This window comes from Ipomoea nil, unplaced genomic scaffold (assembly GCF_001879475.1).
Source record: "Ipomoea nil cultivar Tokyo-kokei standard unplaced genomic scaffold, Asagao_1.1 scaffold3195, whole genome shotgun sequence".
Classification (NCBI taxonomy): Eukaryota; Viridiplantae; Streptophyta; class Magnoliopsida; order Solanales; family Convolvulaceae; genus Ipomoea; species Ipomoea nil.
This window is the reverse complement of record NW_017619623.1, coordinates 2,585,399-2,601,930: the sequence shown is the minus strand read 5'-3', so window position 1 is coordinate 2,601,930 and position 16,532 is coordinate 2,585,399. Positions and strand designations below refer to the sequence as shown.

Sequence of the window (16,532 nt, the reverse complement as noted above, 5' to 3'; positions counted from 1 at the left end):
AAGCAAGGGAAGTCCTAGGACAAAATTGGAGTCAAAAGTGGATCAAAAGACCGAAGAGTTGTAATTCCCGTTGAATTCGGCGACAGCTTAGTATTTTGATCATATCTCATGCTAGGAATGTCCGATTCAGGTAATTCTTGCACCATTGGAAAGAAGACTCGAAGGGCTACAACCTATGACTCAGCAAAAAACTCGACGGGCTCGACGCGTCGAAAATTTCAAGTAACATTTCATCTCGCATAGATTGGCGATAGTTTAGTATTTTGATCATATCGCATGCTAGGAATGTCCGATTGTGGTGATTCTTGCGCCATTGAAAAGAAGACTGGACGCGCTACAACTCTTATGAATACATAACAGTCTAGATAATAAGCGAAAAGGGTCAAAATAAGCTTGCAAACCGTACCTATTGCACTGGGCGCAATTTTTAGAAACTTCCTAATTTAAAATAGCAATATTCCAAAGCAAGATGGCTACAATAATTGCCCAATCATTCCAAAGATAAACTTCCAAAAGAAATTAGGAAATATTCCAATTCCACCTCAGCTTTATACCTACTATAAAATCCCACTTTCATCAACCCTAAGGAAAAAAAATGGTAGTTTAGAGTAAATAATTAGAATAGATAATTTACAATTCATAGTTTAGAATTCAGAGATTCTTGGAGACAAGAAGGAGAGAAATCAAGAGCCACAAGTTGTCTTGGAAAGCAAGAAGAAGACTAGGGAGATTTGGTAAAATCGTCTGGTTAATTATTGTACTCTTTTGATTATTTGTAATTCTTTATTTATATTTGCTATGTATAGTTTAGCCATGCTTGGCTAAATTCTTTGGAGATTCTTGGGTAAAAGTGTTTATGAACCTATGTGTCTGAGCTCTCAGTTTCTTTAATATATTATTATTTGGGTTTAATACTTGTGTTGCAATCGTGATAATATTGTTTGATGCTTGTAATTAATGGCCATAGTTACTAGCTTCATAGCCATGTTTGTGTCACCAATGGGGGTTGGGGCATAAATTAGGGCACACACGATTACACCTAATGGTTGGACCTTGGAAAAGGGGAATTTATTGGGGGAATCTTATTCTAGATTGTTCCTTGTTATTGAGCTATTGAGCTAACGCTTCAAGACTATCTCTCTTCTATATCATCCTTTGGAATTCACTAGTGTTGATCTATTGCTTGAGATTAAATCCTTATCGCATCTTTACTTGGAATCCATTAGTATTGAGTTATTTCATTGAGATTATTCTTTGTTGTGTCCTTCTTTTGGAATTCGATCCACAACTTTTGTTTCACGAGGTTTGTCGAATCTTTTAAAATCTTGACTTTGATAAACAGAACTTGGGTTGTAACCAATAGTTCTCTCGAGTTTCAAATTTAGAAATCTCTTACTTTCCTCTTTTGTGAAGTCGAAATTCCTTCAAATCAAGTGTGCACCTAATTGTTGAGTCCAAGTTTGTCAATTAAGTGGCTGCCTTGTTTTGCCTTGTTAATACCCTTGAGAAGTTGAAAAGTTTAAAGTTGAAAGTATGTAAAAGTTGTTAATGTGATAAGTATAAGAGTTATGCTTATATCCTGTTTGTGTGCTCTGCTTGTGTGATCCTTGTTTTTGGGAAAAGAAAGTTAGGAGTAGTGAGATCTTTTGTTGCGAAGAAGTAAAGTAGTAGCGCGCATATCTAGTCAACCGAAGAACGTGATGAAGAAGGTTACTCCACGTGCGGCTTAGAGCCAGTTGTAGCTGTTCTTGCTCGAATTGATCGGCATCATCGTCTACAAGACCCAAGCTAACCCCAAAAGTTGAACAGAATCTTCGTGCAGCTAGAGACAAATATGAAGAAAATGAAGAGATTAGAGCTTAGAGACCACGGTTAAAGATCCACAATTGTAGAAGGAAGACAAGTGTGAATGTTGATACAACAAGAAGAAGACAAACCCACCCAAGTAGATGCTTTTGAGATCAATGGCGAGGAGAATTTCAAAACTAAACTCGAAGGTTAGAAGTAAAACCTGAAACACCGAGAATTTGGACTTAAGGATGGATTGAACGAACGAGAAGATGATTCTCTCTACCTTTAAAGAGATAAGAAATGGATAAGATAGGAGTTGTGAACTCCGAAAGAATGAAGTCTAAGACGTTTGATAATGACTTTGGACTTGTGAAATATGTGAAGGTGGGAAGAAAAGTTGTAAGTAAGACGTATATTTTTATGAAGGGTGAAGAACTAAGAATTGAATTAATAAGAAAATAGCAAGGGATGTGAACTTGGAAATGATAAGTTGTGTGAGGGCTTAAAGAATGAAACTTAGGTGAGAATGAAGTAAGAAGTAATTGAGTTTATGATAAGAGGATTGAAAGGTTGAAAGACTAAGATTGTATTGCTAGGAGTTTCATCTGAAAGGAAATGATAAAGATTAGTAAGAACGAGAACTATCGAATCGTCAAGCGTTGTGATCGAATCGTTAAACCGAAGAAACCTTTTCAAGTCAAGTTTCCTATTCCCTTTTTAGGTATAATTCCTCTTCCTTTCTGGTAGAATCGAGTATCCCTTTTGTTGAGAAATTCCTTCTATCTTGTCAGACCTCGTTCTTGTTTTCCTTTCGGAATGTGTCTGTACAAGGTGGCAACGTTATCTCCTAAGTTGTAATCTTGACCCTACTCTTGATCAATACCATCCCTAAGAGCAATCTTTCTTAACATATTCTTTGGCCCTAAAGCCTTTTTATAACAAGTCTCAAGTTGTATTTCCAAAGAAACTCTATCCAATCTATTTCAAATCTTTCCAGTCTAAGCTTCGGGGACGAAGCTTGTTTTTAAGGTGGGTAGAATGTGACAACCCAAAATATTAATTCCAAATTTATATTTTATAAAATTTCAAAATTAAATTATTTTATTTCGACGATGATTAATTTCCTAAAATTTTGAGCCAACAGTCTATTAGAGACGGACTCGTAATTATTCTTATCAGTTTTCTATCCTAAATGATTTAATTCTTAAGCCCAAGTGTGTTTAATTTAATCCAAATGTATTTTTAGCCCAAATGATTTGATTGAGCCCAAATTCATCTCAAGCCCAACCCATTTATAATAGTAACCCTATCTACATTTATATCTATTTAATATATATACATATATATATATATATATATATATATATATATATATATATATATATATATATATTTTTTTTTTTTTTTTGTTTGTTTTTCCCTTCATACTTCAGCAACCAAACAACCACCTATCCATTTCTCTCATTTCGTCTCTCTCTCCCTGCCTCTCTTTCAGTTGAAGACAACAACAATGAATCAATAGGCAACCACCTTCAACCCATCCATCTCTCCCTCTCTTTCGCGTCACATAGCAGGTAGCAGAAGCAACGACCAGCGTCTCCCAGCGATGGTAAAGTAGCGACAGCGACGAAACGGCAGAGTTCCTACAACGGCTGTGGTTGGCGTGGCTGGTTCCTCTCTTCCGGCGACCTTCACCTCCCCTTCTCTAGCGAGGGAACAGCTAAGGTGAAGCTTCAGGCAGCATGGCCTGGTCTCCGACGAGAAAGACCCGTAGGTGAGCTTCTTGTCGACGGCGGCGGTGCAGTAAAGACCCTATCTTCTGGCGTCGAGTTTCAGCGGCAAAGCAGGGCAGTGGTTGGTCATCTTCTTCCCGGCAAAGCTTTGGTGAGGTTGGAGATGGTGTCAGTTCTGGCTGTACAAAGAAGGAGATGAAGGTGCGGTAATGTTAAGGATTTAACATTAGTAATGTGTTAAGATGTTAATGATGATTAAGGTGTTGTAGTGGTTAGAGTATTGGTTTAGTATGTAGAAGGCTTTAGTTTGAATCTTGATGATAACGGATAATATACTATAGTTTAATAATATTATTAATAATAATAGTATTTGTAAGTGAATGAAGAGTTGGATTGAACCACAGGTTTCCTTTTCAAGTAGTCAGCTTTGGAGTTGAGTCAAGGACCAAGTGTTTGGCATTTGGAGCAAGTTTAAGGTATAACCCCATGGACTCCCTCTGGAATTGCTTGAAATTGATTTGCAGATGAAATGGAGTATCTGGTGCATAGACAATGTGCACTAAATAAATGTAACGGCCCTAGCCAATGGCCCATCAAGGGGACTGTTGGCTAGAGCCGTGGCCAACCTGGCCTAGGGCACGGCCCTAGGAGAGGGCCGTTGCCTAGGCCCGGCTTTGTGGCGGCTTGAGAGGGGTGGGCCATGAGGAGCCCCGCCCCCTGGTCCCTGTGAGTTTTCTGTGGAGTGGTCGGGCCCTTCTGGCTCAGCTACGTGTCGTTTCGGGCCAGGTGTCACGGGCCCTTGTGGCTCGGTACCTCGGGGCCGTCTCGACGCACGTTTCTGCTTTGATTTCGTTGAATTTGGATTAGAAATGAGCATGTTATGATGGATTTATTGATGATTTTGCTTCACAGTGTGTATGATGAAGTTCACTGTTATTTACTTGATGAATAGAAAAGCATGTTCACTTTGAGAATAAGATTTATTAGAAAAGCATGACTAGAATATGTTATTTGATCAATGGGATTTGGAGTCTAATTTGATGGTAGAAATATGAAGAGTTTACTTTGCTTTGCTTTGTTGCCCTAATGTTATTTACTTGATGAATAGAAAAGCATGTTCACTTAGAGAATAAAATTTATTAGAAAAGCATGACTAGAATATGTTATTTGATCAATGGGATTTGGAGTCTAATATGATGGTAGAAATATGAAGAGTTTGATATATTGCAATACAAGCATGTTGGCGTATTCTTGAAAGTTCACTGTGATATTTAATTTGAAGCATGTTGTATAGCATTTTTGCATTTCAAGTATAACATGTTTTAAAAGTGCATAAATGGCCAACGTGAGCCTAAGTATTACTTTCAAAATTCATGAACATGTGCTATATCATTATTTTGATGCATTGAGAAGTTGTTGAGATATGACATGCATGAGATTGGTGCATGAGTGATATATTTATATATTATCTATATTGGTGAGGTTTTGGAGAATGAGTGTTTGTATTTCTGTAGAATAATTGTGTTACAAGATTACAAGAGTATAATATAATAATACTCTAGTCTACTAGAAAGGAAAGGACTAATTACAATCAATATACAATCAATACTCGATCACCCTAATCACTCACAATCAAATCATAATCACTATAATCATGCACATTCCTAATATGTCTAACACACCCCCTCAAGCTCAAGGTGGGATGAAGACAACATTGAGCTTGCCACGCAGCAGTCCAAAACGAGATGACGGGAGAGGTTTCGTAAAGATATCTACCAGTTAGAAACGAAGTTGACCTGAAACTCTCCCAAGGCAACTTTATCACGAACAAAGTGGAAATCAATTTCCACGTGCTTAGTCCGGGCATGAAAAACGGGATTAGCACAGAGGTATGTGGCCCCAAGATTGTCGCACCAAAGCGTTGCGGGCCGACCTGAGTGTAAACCAAGTTCACGCAGCAGTGAAATAACCCAAGTGACTTCAGCCGAAACATCTGCCAACCCCTTGTATTCTGCCTCAGTGGAAGATCAGGCCATGGTTCGTTGTTTTCGGGAGACCCACGAGACCAAGTTAGTGCCTAGAAACACAGCATAGCCACTTGTGGACTTCCGGTCTACTGGACACCCGGCCCAGTCCGAGTCGGAGAATGCATGAATGTCAGTGGATGTAGAGGACTGTAAACGAAGACCATAAGATAGCGTCCCTTTAACATACCGCAGAACCCGCTGTAGAAGCCCCCAGTGTTCAATGGTTGGGGCGTGCATAAACTGACACAGGCGGTTGACAGAGTATGAGAGATCCGGGCGTGTGATTGTTAAATATTGAAGGGCGCCGACAAGGCGGCGGCACTGTGTGGGATTGTCGTAGAGTTCATTATTAGGTGCAACAGCTTGAGTAACAGCAGCCGAGGTGGTGAGGGGCTTACAGTCAGTCATAGCGGCCCGATTTAAGATGTCTCCCATGTAGCGACGCTGAGATAGGACAAGGGCACCATCGATGGATAGAGTTTCAATCCCGAGGAAGAAGCTTGGCATGCCAAGGTCCTGAATCTTGAATGCCGTAGATAACCGTTGTAGCAAGGTGTCAAGCAAGGTCTGATCATCTCCCATCATAATGATGTCGTCTACATACACCAACAAGAACACACGGGCAGAGCCAGCTGAGTAGTGGAATAAAGAGGCATCGGTCTTAGAGGCAGTGAAACCTGCAGACAGAAGAAAATCATGAAGGCGTTTAAACCAGGCCCGAGGAGCCTGTTTTAAACCATACAAGGAGCGTTGAAGATGGCACACATAATCTGGACGGCCTGGATCTTCATATCCTGGTGGCTGACACATAAAGACTGTCTCAGATAGACGCCCATTGAGAAAGGCATTGTGGACATCAAGTTGACGGAGAATCCATCAGCGAGATACTGCAAAAGAAAACAACAAGCGTACCATTGTAGGTTTTACAACGGGGCTAAAAGTATCAAAAAAAGTCTTCGCCGGCCACCTGGTGAAACCCTTTTGCTACTAGACGCGCTTTGTAGCGCTCAATAGTCCCATCAGCTTTTCGTTTAGTGCGATAGACCCACTTGCACCCGATAATATTCATGTTAGGTTTCGGCGGGACTAATGTCCAGGTGTCATTATGAAGCAGGGCATTGAACTCTTGGTCCATGGCATCCCGCCACTGCGGGTGACTGACGGCTTGAGTGTAACAGGTTGGATCAGCCGTGTCACTAGCTGCAGCAAGGGCTAAAAACTGTTCATCGGTACCCCGAGTCATGTGACGCAAGCGCATGACGTGACTCTGTTGTACTGGCTGCTTAGACCGACGGGTACAGGGACATTCTATAGCCAATGGAGCAACCGTATCCCTTACTGGTGGGACAGACGGAGAAGTAGACGAGCCTTCAGTAAGAGGTACTACTGGACTTGAACCCCAAGGTTCAGTAATGTCCACTCTCTGTCCTGGACCCTGCACAGAAGCTGCTGTAGCAAAAGGGAAAACAGATTCGTCAAATCTAACATGGCGACAAATGAAGGTTTTCCCCGTGTTAAGGTTTAAGCAACGATATCCCCGATAAGACATGGGGTACCCTAAGAAAACTCATGGGGCGGACCGAAACTCTATTTTATGACGGTTGTATGGACGTAGACAAGGAAAGCATAGGCACCCAAATACCCGAAGAAAAGTGTAAGTTGGTGGGGTTTTATATAGACGGAAGTGAGGAGAGTCAAAATTTAAGACTGAGGACGGTAGGCGATTGATTAAGTAGGTTGCGGTTTCAAAGGCAGAATCCCAGTATTTTAGAGGTACCGAGCCTTCAGCAAGTAGAGCTAGACCAGTCTCAACAATGTGCCGATTCCGACGCTCTACTCGCCCGTTCTGCTCATGTGTATAAGCACAAGATTGCCTGTGCACAATGCCAAGAGATAGAAAAAGAGAATGCAGACGGCGATATTCACCCCCTAAATCAGACTGGATGGCCTTGATAGAATGAGAAAACAATCATTCTACCATGGCCCTAAAACAATCAAAGACCTTATATATATCAGTTTTTACACGAAGTGGATAAAACCAACAATAGCGAGTGCTGTCATCAACAAATAAGACAAAATAACAAAAACCATCGGCTGAAACAATGGGAGCCGGACCCCAAATGTCCGTGTACACAAGATCAAGGAAATTACAACTAGAAGTGTTTATTCTATCCAAAGGAAAACGCGAAGACTTGCCAAGTTGGCAAGCCGAACATAAAAGTGGGGAACTCGATTTATGAGGGATGACTGGACATGCCCGTAGCACACGAGTAAGAACACGATCATGCGGGTGGCCCAACCGACGATGCCAAACCACGGGGGAAGCTCGGGCGGATAGGAAAGCCATATGTGACCTCGGGACTGACAGCTGATACAAACCACCCGAACTGGGTCCCTTAAGAAGAACCGTCTTGGTGATGCAATCCTTAACAAGAAAGAAGTTAGGATGAAATTCAAGATAGACATTATTATCAAGTGTGAAACGAGAAACAGACAATAATGAAGCCGACAGTTTAGGAACGTATAACACATTTGACAATTGTAAGGATTTGGAAACAGTGGGAATCGAAGCAAAACCAACACGAGAAATACCTAAACCCGTCCCATTACTAACGCGAAGAACATCCCCGCCGGAGTACTCCTCAGAATTAGATAGCATGGCAGCATCCGGTGTGGCGTGTGCGGTGGCTCCGGTGTCTGGGAACCAGGTGGTCGAGACTGCAGCACTGCCGGCGGTGTCTCCGTTCACATCGACGTTGGCTTGAGGAGGTGGCTGGTTACTGCACCGGCGGAAGCAATAAACCGCAGTATGCCCGTGAGACCGGCAAATCTGGCAACGCGGTGAGCCTCCTCTGCCCCGACTAGTGTTCCACCGGCCACCACCGCGATTATTCCCGCGTCCTCCTCCACGCGACTGCCGGCGACCGCGATTCGCAACCATTGCCGTCGGCGAACCAGTCGGCAATCCACCCGTCGGAAATTCATCAGAATAAATGAATTCCTGGGCCTGCAAATAATTGGAGAGTTGAGGAAGAGACACCGGGGTACCTGTAACGGCCAAGGAAGCTGCCATTGATCGAAACTCCGGGCGGAGACCGCGGAAGACATATATGTTCTGCTCGTCGAGGGAGATCGGACGTCCGGCCAGTGCAAGATCCTCCACAAGCAGTTGTGCCTTGCCGAGGTATTCTGCTAGTGTCATGTCACCCTGTCGGAGGGCTTGGAAGCGGCTGAGAAGATTGAGACACCGTGCCCTGGTGGAGGACCCAAGTGCGGACTCGATTGAATCCCACACCTCCTTGGCGGTGGAGCGGCCGACTACTAAATACATAACCTCCTCGGAAAGAGAGGAGATTAAGAGGGAAAGTATAGATTGGTCATGTTGGACCCAACTGGAGAACGCCGGATTCGGAGCAGTCGATGTCGCCTCGTCAATTGCAGCGCCGGCGGAGGTGGTGATCGCAGCAGTCACCGGCGGTGGGCATGGATTCTCTCCGGTGACATACCCCAAAAGACCTTGACCACGCAAGAATGGAATGAGTTGTGTACGCCAAAAAAGATAGTTCCGTGTCGTCAGTTTAATCGACACAAAATGATGGGCGGAAGAGAGGTGATTTTGGGTAGAGGTCGGAGTGGGAGATACGGTGGTGGTCGTGACTGTTCGTTCAGAAGAGGTGTTGGCCATCGATGGGAAGGAGAGAAAGAAGGGAAGAGATACCTATCACAATCTGATACCAAATGAGTGTTTGTATTTCTGTAGAATAATTGTGTTACAAGATTACAAGAGTATAATATAATAATACTCTAGTCTACTAGAAAGGAAAGGACTAATTACAATCAATATACAATCAATACTTAATCACCCTAATCACTCACAATCAAATCATAATCACTATAATCATGCACATTCCTAATATGTCTAACATGGAGGACCCCGTATGGACTATGTCCTCTCGGATGATTTTTATGGACATTGCGGTCCCAGTATATGTAACACGGCGTATTCCCATGTTACGAGGTTGGAAACTGTCCGCCAGGCTTGGAATCCTGGTCAGGGGGTGTGCACGCTAATAGTTCGATACCTGATTCCACAGAGTTTGAGCATAGAACCAAGAGAGTGGTTCGGTGGACGAGTAGAGTATTAGGTCGGCTAGACACCGTGCCCGGATTGGTTCATTCACACTATGGTGAAGTTCCTACCTCGTCCATTTATAAAGAAAGTGAGTCATTACGACCCTAAGAAAAGAAAGAAGTGAGTCATTGCGACCCTAAGAAAAGAAAGAAGTGAGTCATTGCGACTCAAAGAAAAGAAAGAAAGAAAGCAAGTCTTCATGACTCAAAGAGACCTCCATAGAAAGTATTCTATTTTTACAAACGAGCGTATGAGTATATTTATAGTATTGCACGAGATTGCATTTGAGTATAGTATTGCACGAGATCGCATTTGAGTATAGTATTGCACGAGATTGCATTTCAGTATAGTGTTGCACGAGATTGCATTTGAGTATAGTATTGCACGAGATTGAATTTGAGTATAGTATTGCATGAGATTGCATAATGAGAATGATTAATTGAGATTGTATATCGAGCATGATTGCTTTAGTTACATTTTTATGTCTTACATATCCAGTTTGCATGATGAGAACCTGAAAGCATGAAGATAGTTTCGTATCGATTGATAGTATGCAATTGCTTGTTAGCATGTGTTCGTTATGATGAGCTTTGTTATGACATATATGTGTTGGAGTATTTATGTTGTTGAGTCATTTGTATTGAAGCATGCATGTTGATATTATAGGATGCAAGCATATAAAAAGTATGTATCTACAGTTGTCTTTGTGATGAGATTGTTTGATTTAGTATGTGAACAAATGTTTTTCCAAAGTATAGTCTATAGTACTTTACAGGGTTGAGTGTGGTTATACTTAGCTTCATGCTAACGGGGGTTTTCCTATTTGTCTATGTGTTGTTTGTAAAACCCCTTTCAGGTGGGTCCAGCGTTGAGAGATGATCGAGTTAGATTAGTCTAGTAGACCTAGTAGTCTGGACTCTCTTTATTATCATGATGTTTAGTTTTATGGATTTGTAGACTTTGATATTTTGTTCGATGTTAGACTTCAGGATGTTTTTCCCTTATGACTTTTGATTAGGAAATATGAATGTTAGTTACTTTTATTATTCTAGTTCCATCCTTAGCCTGTGCAATCATCATGGAATGGTTGTTGTGACGGTGACATTCCCACTAGTTTACTTATTTAGTTTTTTATCCGCTGCTTAGTTTATAATAATTGTGGTTTAGAATTGTAATTAGGATTTAGAAAGGTGGGGTGTTACACAACCCGTTCAAAGTCTGACACCAAGGGTCTAACCGAGGAGGTCAGCCCACTCATTCGTTGGGCCGACCACTTAGTGTTGGACATCGGGTAGTCAGCCCATCCAGTTTCGAGGCCAACACCAAGGGTCTAACCGAGGAGGTCAGCCCACTCATTCGTTGGGCCGACCACTCAGCTTTGGACATTGGGCAATTAGCACATCCAGTTTTGAGACCGACACCACGGGTCTAACGGAGGAGGTCGGCTCACTTATTCGTTGGGCCGACCATTCAGCGTTGGACATTGGCCAATCAGCCCACCTAGCATTGAGGCCGATACCAAGAGTCTAACCAAGGAGGTCAGCCCACTCAGCATTGGACATTGGGCGATCAGCCCATCTGGGGATGGAGACAATTGAAGTCATTATAATAAAGCAAGACGGCAAGCGTTATAAAATTCATTTATTGAAGGAGGACGACGGGCGTACAGAAAAGAAAATTAAATAAAACGAACAAATGAGATGCAGGAATCAGGGATACGCCTTCTTCTCAGTTGGATAGTTGGGACGCTCGACCTCCAGTGGCAGGGGAGCCTCAAGAAGAAGCACCAGAGGAGATGGAGTCAAAACTAGGGACATAAACCGGTGGCACCCCATCGTTGATCATCTGAAGGGGAGCCTCAAGGGCACTCGGAGACATTGCCACACCAAATAAAGGAGGAGCCACCCATTCCGCCTCCTCGCCTATTGGCAATTCATCCACGAGCGGTTCAACTTGACGATCGACGGAAGTGGCAGGCACCACGTCCAGCATATTCGGCGAAAGTATGATGGGGTCTAAGTAAGAGTCCCCCACCTCATGACCCCCGTGGGCTAGCCTCTGCTGCCTTAGCATCTCACGACGGGCTTGCTCCTCCAAGCGACGGGAAGAACGCCAGTCACCGTTTCTGTTACTCATGGAAAAGAGAAGGAAAGAAAAGAAAGGATAATGAAGGTCAAATAGGAAGATAAGGCGAAGATCCCATTTATAAGGAAAGCAGACCGGTTTTCAAGGTGGAACCGTTGAGGCAAATCGCGAGATTACCATTTTTGAGCAGGCATGCAGAGAAAAGGGTTAATCGAGGCAAGAATCTTTGTCAATAAAAGTCCCTATCAGGCCAATCTCGGTAAGAAAGATTCTTGCCTTGGACAAAAATCAGATCTCCCATAGATATGGAAAGATACCCGGATAAGAGAAGCTGTCGGATCCTGAGAGCCGTCATGAGATAAGCGAAAAGGACGCTCTGTCGGCCAGAACTCGGAGGAGGAGGTCGCATACGGTCGACCACGCTCAAAAAAAGAAAAGAACGACTCCCCGGTCGTATCCTAAGGAGGGGAGTCGGCGCGTTATGCCCATACCGGGCGTAGACAACACGTTTGAGAATGCATTCGAGAGGCAATATTAAAAAGGATAGTGAATCAAGAAAAAGAAGAATCATATTTTATGGGGGGGGGGGGGGGGGGGGGCGCTTATAAACATAACGAACATTTGGGAAAAGCTTTATTTAAAGCCCTAGTGTTTTTCCTAAGGTAAAACCAACATTAGCATCAGCAGCCAACATCAGCAACTCGCATCGACAGCTCACTCCGACAACCTGCACGATTCACTTCTCACGGAAGGACTGGTCGTCCAGAAAGGATAGGTCATTGAGAGACTCCGAACCGGTCGATGAAGGACAAATCGACTCCCAGAAGGCCGGCATCATTGGAGGAGCAACCTGTGAAGCATCCCCGTTGTAGGTCTCCAGGAGTCAAGCATAGTCGGCATCGGATAGGTGCTCAGTCGTCGGCTCCGTGGGATCGTACAAGGGGATGGTAAAAGTCATCTCAAACATCATCTGTTCCGGCATGGCCACCTCCACCGACGTGCCGTCTTCAGCGGTGACCCAGGCAGTAGTTGGACGAGGCGAGTTGGTGCTCGGAGGAGGAACATCTTTAGCCATGCGAGACCCCGACGTGGAAGGATCCGCGGAGCGCTTGCGAGAGGTGACCTTCTTGGCATTCATCTCCTTCTTTTTACCAAGCTTCGTTCGCTTGGCCGGAGGGGTTGGAGAACCCGCCGGAGAGTCAAAATCAATCTTCTTAGCAACTAGGTTCGAGCAACCCATGGATGGCAAAAAGAAGACAAGAAGGAATGAGGAAAAGAAGTGAAGAATTTGCTCTATTTATAAGTTGGAAGGAGGGGGAGAATTAAAAACGGGCAATCAAAGAGATATCGTTACAAATCAAGCAGTGATTCGGCCATCAAGTCTGGGCGGAAAAAAGGGGAAACGGTAGAGATGATAGAGATGTTTTGCATAGAAAAAATTCTCAGAGCCTGGTACTTTTCCGCACTCAAGCAAGCGGGCTCAGTGCTAGAAAGTGAGGGACTAGTTGATGGGGTATGAACCCAATGGGCTCAAGGCCCAAGAGGAAAGGAAGAAATGGACCAGAGATTGGGCTTGCGGTAATGGGCCCTAAAGGGGAATGTAAGGGAATCTACATCGTGGGCCAGGGGAAGACCCGAGGACGCGGCCAAGTGAGGAGCCGAGTCCAAAGAGTCGGCACAGACAGACGGTCGGCACGGACAAGGGTCGGCCCGGCAGGTGACCGTTACCACTTAAAGGCCGCCTGTAATGCGTAGTCAACCTGGCCGTTGGGGAGGCCTAGTAACGGCAACCCAACGACCCTTAATCTTAATAGCCCCATTATTTCGCATTGATATTTGTATTTAAATTAAGAGTTAATGCCACATGAAGTCCTCCGAGTACAGTGGTCTTGCCACGTTTAGTCCTAAACTTTCAAATTGACCATCTGTGGTCATTTGACTTTTAAATTTAACCATTCGTGGTCCAAATAACCACACATGGTCCTTCAACTTTCGAAATTTAACCAGCCGCGATCCTCTTGAAAGGACCATGGTTGGTTAAAATTTAATAGTTGAAGGACCATGGGTGGTTAACTTGGACCACGGATGGTTAAATTTGAAAGTCGAAGGACCACATATGGTCAATTTGAAAGTTTAGGATTAAACGTGGCAAAACCACTATACTCGGAGGACCTCAGATGGTATTAACTCTTAAATTAACAAGGGGTGGCTACCTATAAAAGGGCTCCCTTAGAGAATGTAGAGGCAAGCTTTTTCCGGCCAAAAAGTGTCGGACAGTACAAACAACACAAGCAAGATTAATAGTCATTTTTTCCTTTTAGTAGTTTTAATTTATCGGTGAATCCACCAACTACGGTTGCGTACGTAAGACCTCCTTGGGCCCAAAAGTCCTAAAACCAACATCAAAGGACTAAACGATTTTAACTCAATGACTCAGAAACTAAATGTCATTTTTCCTAATAAAAATATATAAATGTGAATAGTCAAACCGTTATTCTTGAAATTAACTTCATCTTACACCTACCTTAATTCCAATTTTATTACATAGAATATATTTTTTTTTTAAATACTAATAATTCTGTTAGTTAATATTGTTTCCCATGAGAAGAGCAATTTGTCACTAGACCAGGAGGTTTTTGGCAATACATAGCATAATTAAAAATGGACAAACACATACATGCTTTTGAAAACTGAAAACAAGTAAAGGCATTGAAAGTTGAAATCCAATCATCAAATGGCGAGCAGGCCTCCTCCCTGAACATTCATAAATGCTTCGATCTCATCCCCATCTTTCATGCCCATCTATGCACAAATTCAAAGTTGCAGAAAATGAGAGTTCTGAATTCGTATAAATGAACCCCCACCCCACACGCATATATATATATATATATATATATATATATATATATATATATATATATATATATATATACCTCATTCGGGGTCTTCTTCACGGGGAGGCGCTTCCCCTCATACAGGAACCGAATGTCTCCATACTCCAACTGTTTTTTGTCACAATAAGCTACCAATAAAATTTTCGTCATTTTGTCACGCCTACATCTCACTTTGCTGCGAATACCATCCTACAATATAATTTATACCAAATTACTATACTATAATTATTCACTCCCAAATTTAAAGAAACGAACATCAAATATTAAGATGTACAGACCTGATGGAATAAGATGAACAGCTCAATCATTCTATCGTCTCCGCTCATTTCCTAATATTGCAGTAAAACAAATCAAACAGAGAGAGAGAGAGAGAGAAAGGGCCGACCGGGGGTGTTTCAGTTTCATGTTTGCTTCACAAGTTTTGGAGGTCCACATTAATGCTAATAATGAAAGTCAAATCTTGTTTGTTTCGTATGTTTTAAAGCTACGAAATTGAAAACATTTGTTCATTCGTGTAAAAAAAGAAAATAAATAAATAAATAAATAAATAAATAAATAAATAAATATATATATATATATATATATATATATATATATATATATATATATATATATTCCTTACCTTTTGTTCGTCGAGACTGAACACGAGCTCTTCAACGTCTCCGGTGGCTCTTGTCGAAGATGGAAGAAGTTAGCAGCAAACCGATCTACTGCCCTTCAATGTCTCCGGTGGAGGTTGTGGAAAATGGAAAGAGTAATACCAAATTGATGTCTCCAGTGAAACTTGTTGAGGATGGAAGGAGTAACAGCAAGCCACCAAATATGCTCTTTCTCTCACTCTCTTTTACAGCAAATTGCAGTTTGAATTCAACTTTCAAAACCAAAATGGAGGAGAGAGAGAGAGAAAAAAGTTACGTTGAGAGTACGTAGAGCAGTGTAAGGGCAGACATTTAGCCGTTAAAATCATTTCAACTTTCAAGTTCATGAGCCGTTCAAGCTCATATTTTAGCATTGAAAAGGTAATTCTTATCTCATGGATTCAGGGCTACACGTCTCATGCTTCTATAACGACAGTGAATTTTTTATATGTTTATAATAAAGTTAAATAAACATTATTATTCGTTCTACTTCTTTCTTTTTTTTTTTTTTTCTTTTTTTTTTGGAGGGTTTTTTCTTTTAGGGAGTGTTTGGTTCAGGTCATCTTAGATTACCTAGGTCATCTGAGTCTGATAGTGTTATATTACCTTGTTTGGTTCAAGTTATGAGATTACCAAGTAATGTTATTGTAATACCCACAACCTTATAAATAATATATATATATGTTTAGTAAATGAGGTCAACAAGTCAAAGCTTATTAAAATTTGATATTAGATAAAATTACTAAATTACCCTTCTCTACCCTTAAAGATTAAGGAATCCCTTGGTCTTGGAGAAAGATATCTTTTAAAAGAAGATAAGGGGAGTTGACTAGAGAGAGATAGGGGAAGGGAAGACCTTGAAGCTTGGATCTCCATCTTCTTCAAGCTTAGATCTCTAAGATATTGGGTATTCTAGGTGAGTTTAACCTCTATCTTTTACTCATTATGAGTTGGGTTTATCTTTGGAGCCCTAAGATTGATATTTGAAAATATTAGGGATTTTGACAAGGAGTATTTGGGCAAGCTAAATGGCTAAGATTTGGATGTTTTAGGTAAGTGTTTATTTCTCTCAAACTATTTTTACCCTATACTATAAATTAAACTTGTGTTTTAAGTTGTATATTGATGTTTTGAGCTGCGTTTTTGGACTGGAAATGTCTACCGGAACTGTGTTTCAAAACTCTGTTTTTTTGCCCTGGAAATGTTGAGTATTTTGGACTGAAACTGTTTCG

The 16,532-nt window shown here is 42.0% G+C and overlaps 1 protein-coding gene and 1 long non-coding RNA gene across 2 annotated transcripts; one reads left to right on the top strand and one right to left on the bottom strand.

Annotated features, from left to right (window-relative positions):
- The first annotated feature begins 3,271 nt into the window (after positions 1 to 3,271).
- On the top strand, positions 3,272 to 10,666 carry LOC109168257. Its single transcript, XR_002052041.1, has 3 exons — positions 3,272 to 3,725; positions 3,929 to 4,000; positions 10,540 to 10,666. It is a non-coding gene; the product is annotated as an uncharacterized LOC109168257 (long non-coding RNA).
- Positions 10,667 to 14,282: 3,616 nt separating this feature from the next.
- On the bottom strand, positions 14,283 to 15,509 carry LOC109168256 (small ubiquitin-related modifier 2-like). The gene is made up of 4 exons (XM_019317289.1): positions 15,285 to 15,509; positions 14,941 to 14,991; positions 14,702 to 14,851; positions 14,283 to 14,570 (listed from the first exon to the last, which is right to left on the bottom strand). The coding sequence occupies exons 2-4, from the start codon at positions 14,986 to 14,988 to the stop codon at positions 14,499 to 14,501; spliced, it is 270 nt and encodes an 89-aa protein (XP_019172834.1). The 5' UTR covers positions 14,989 to 14,991; positions 15,285 to 15,509; the 3' UTR covers positions 14,283 to 14,498.
- Positions 15,510 to 16,532: the final 1,023 nt, after the last annotated feature.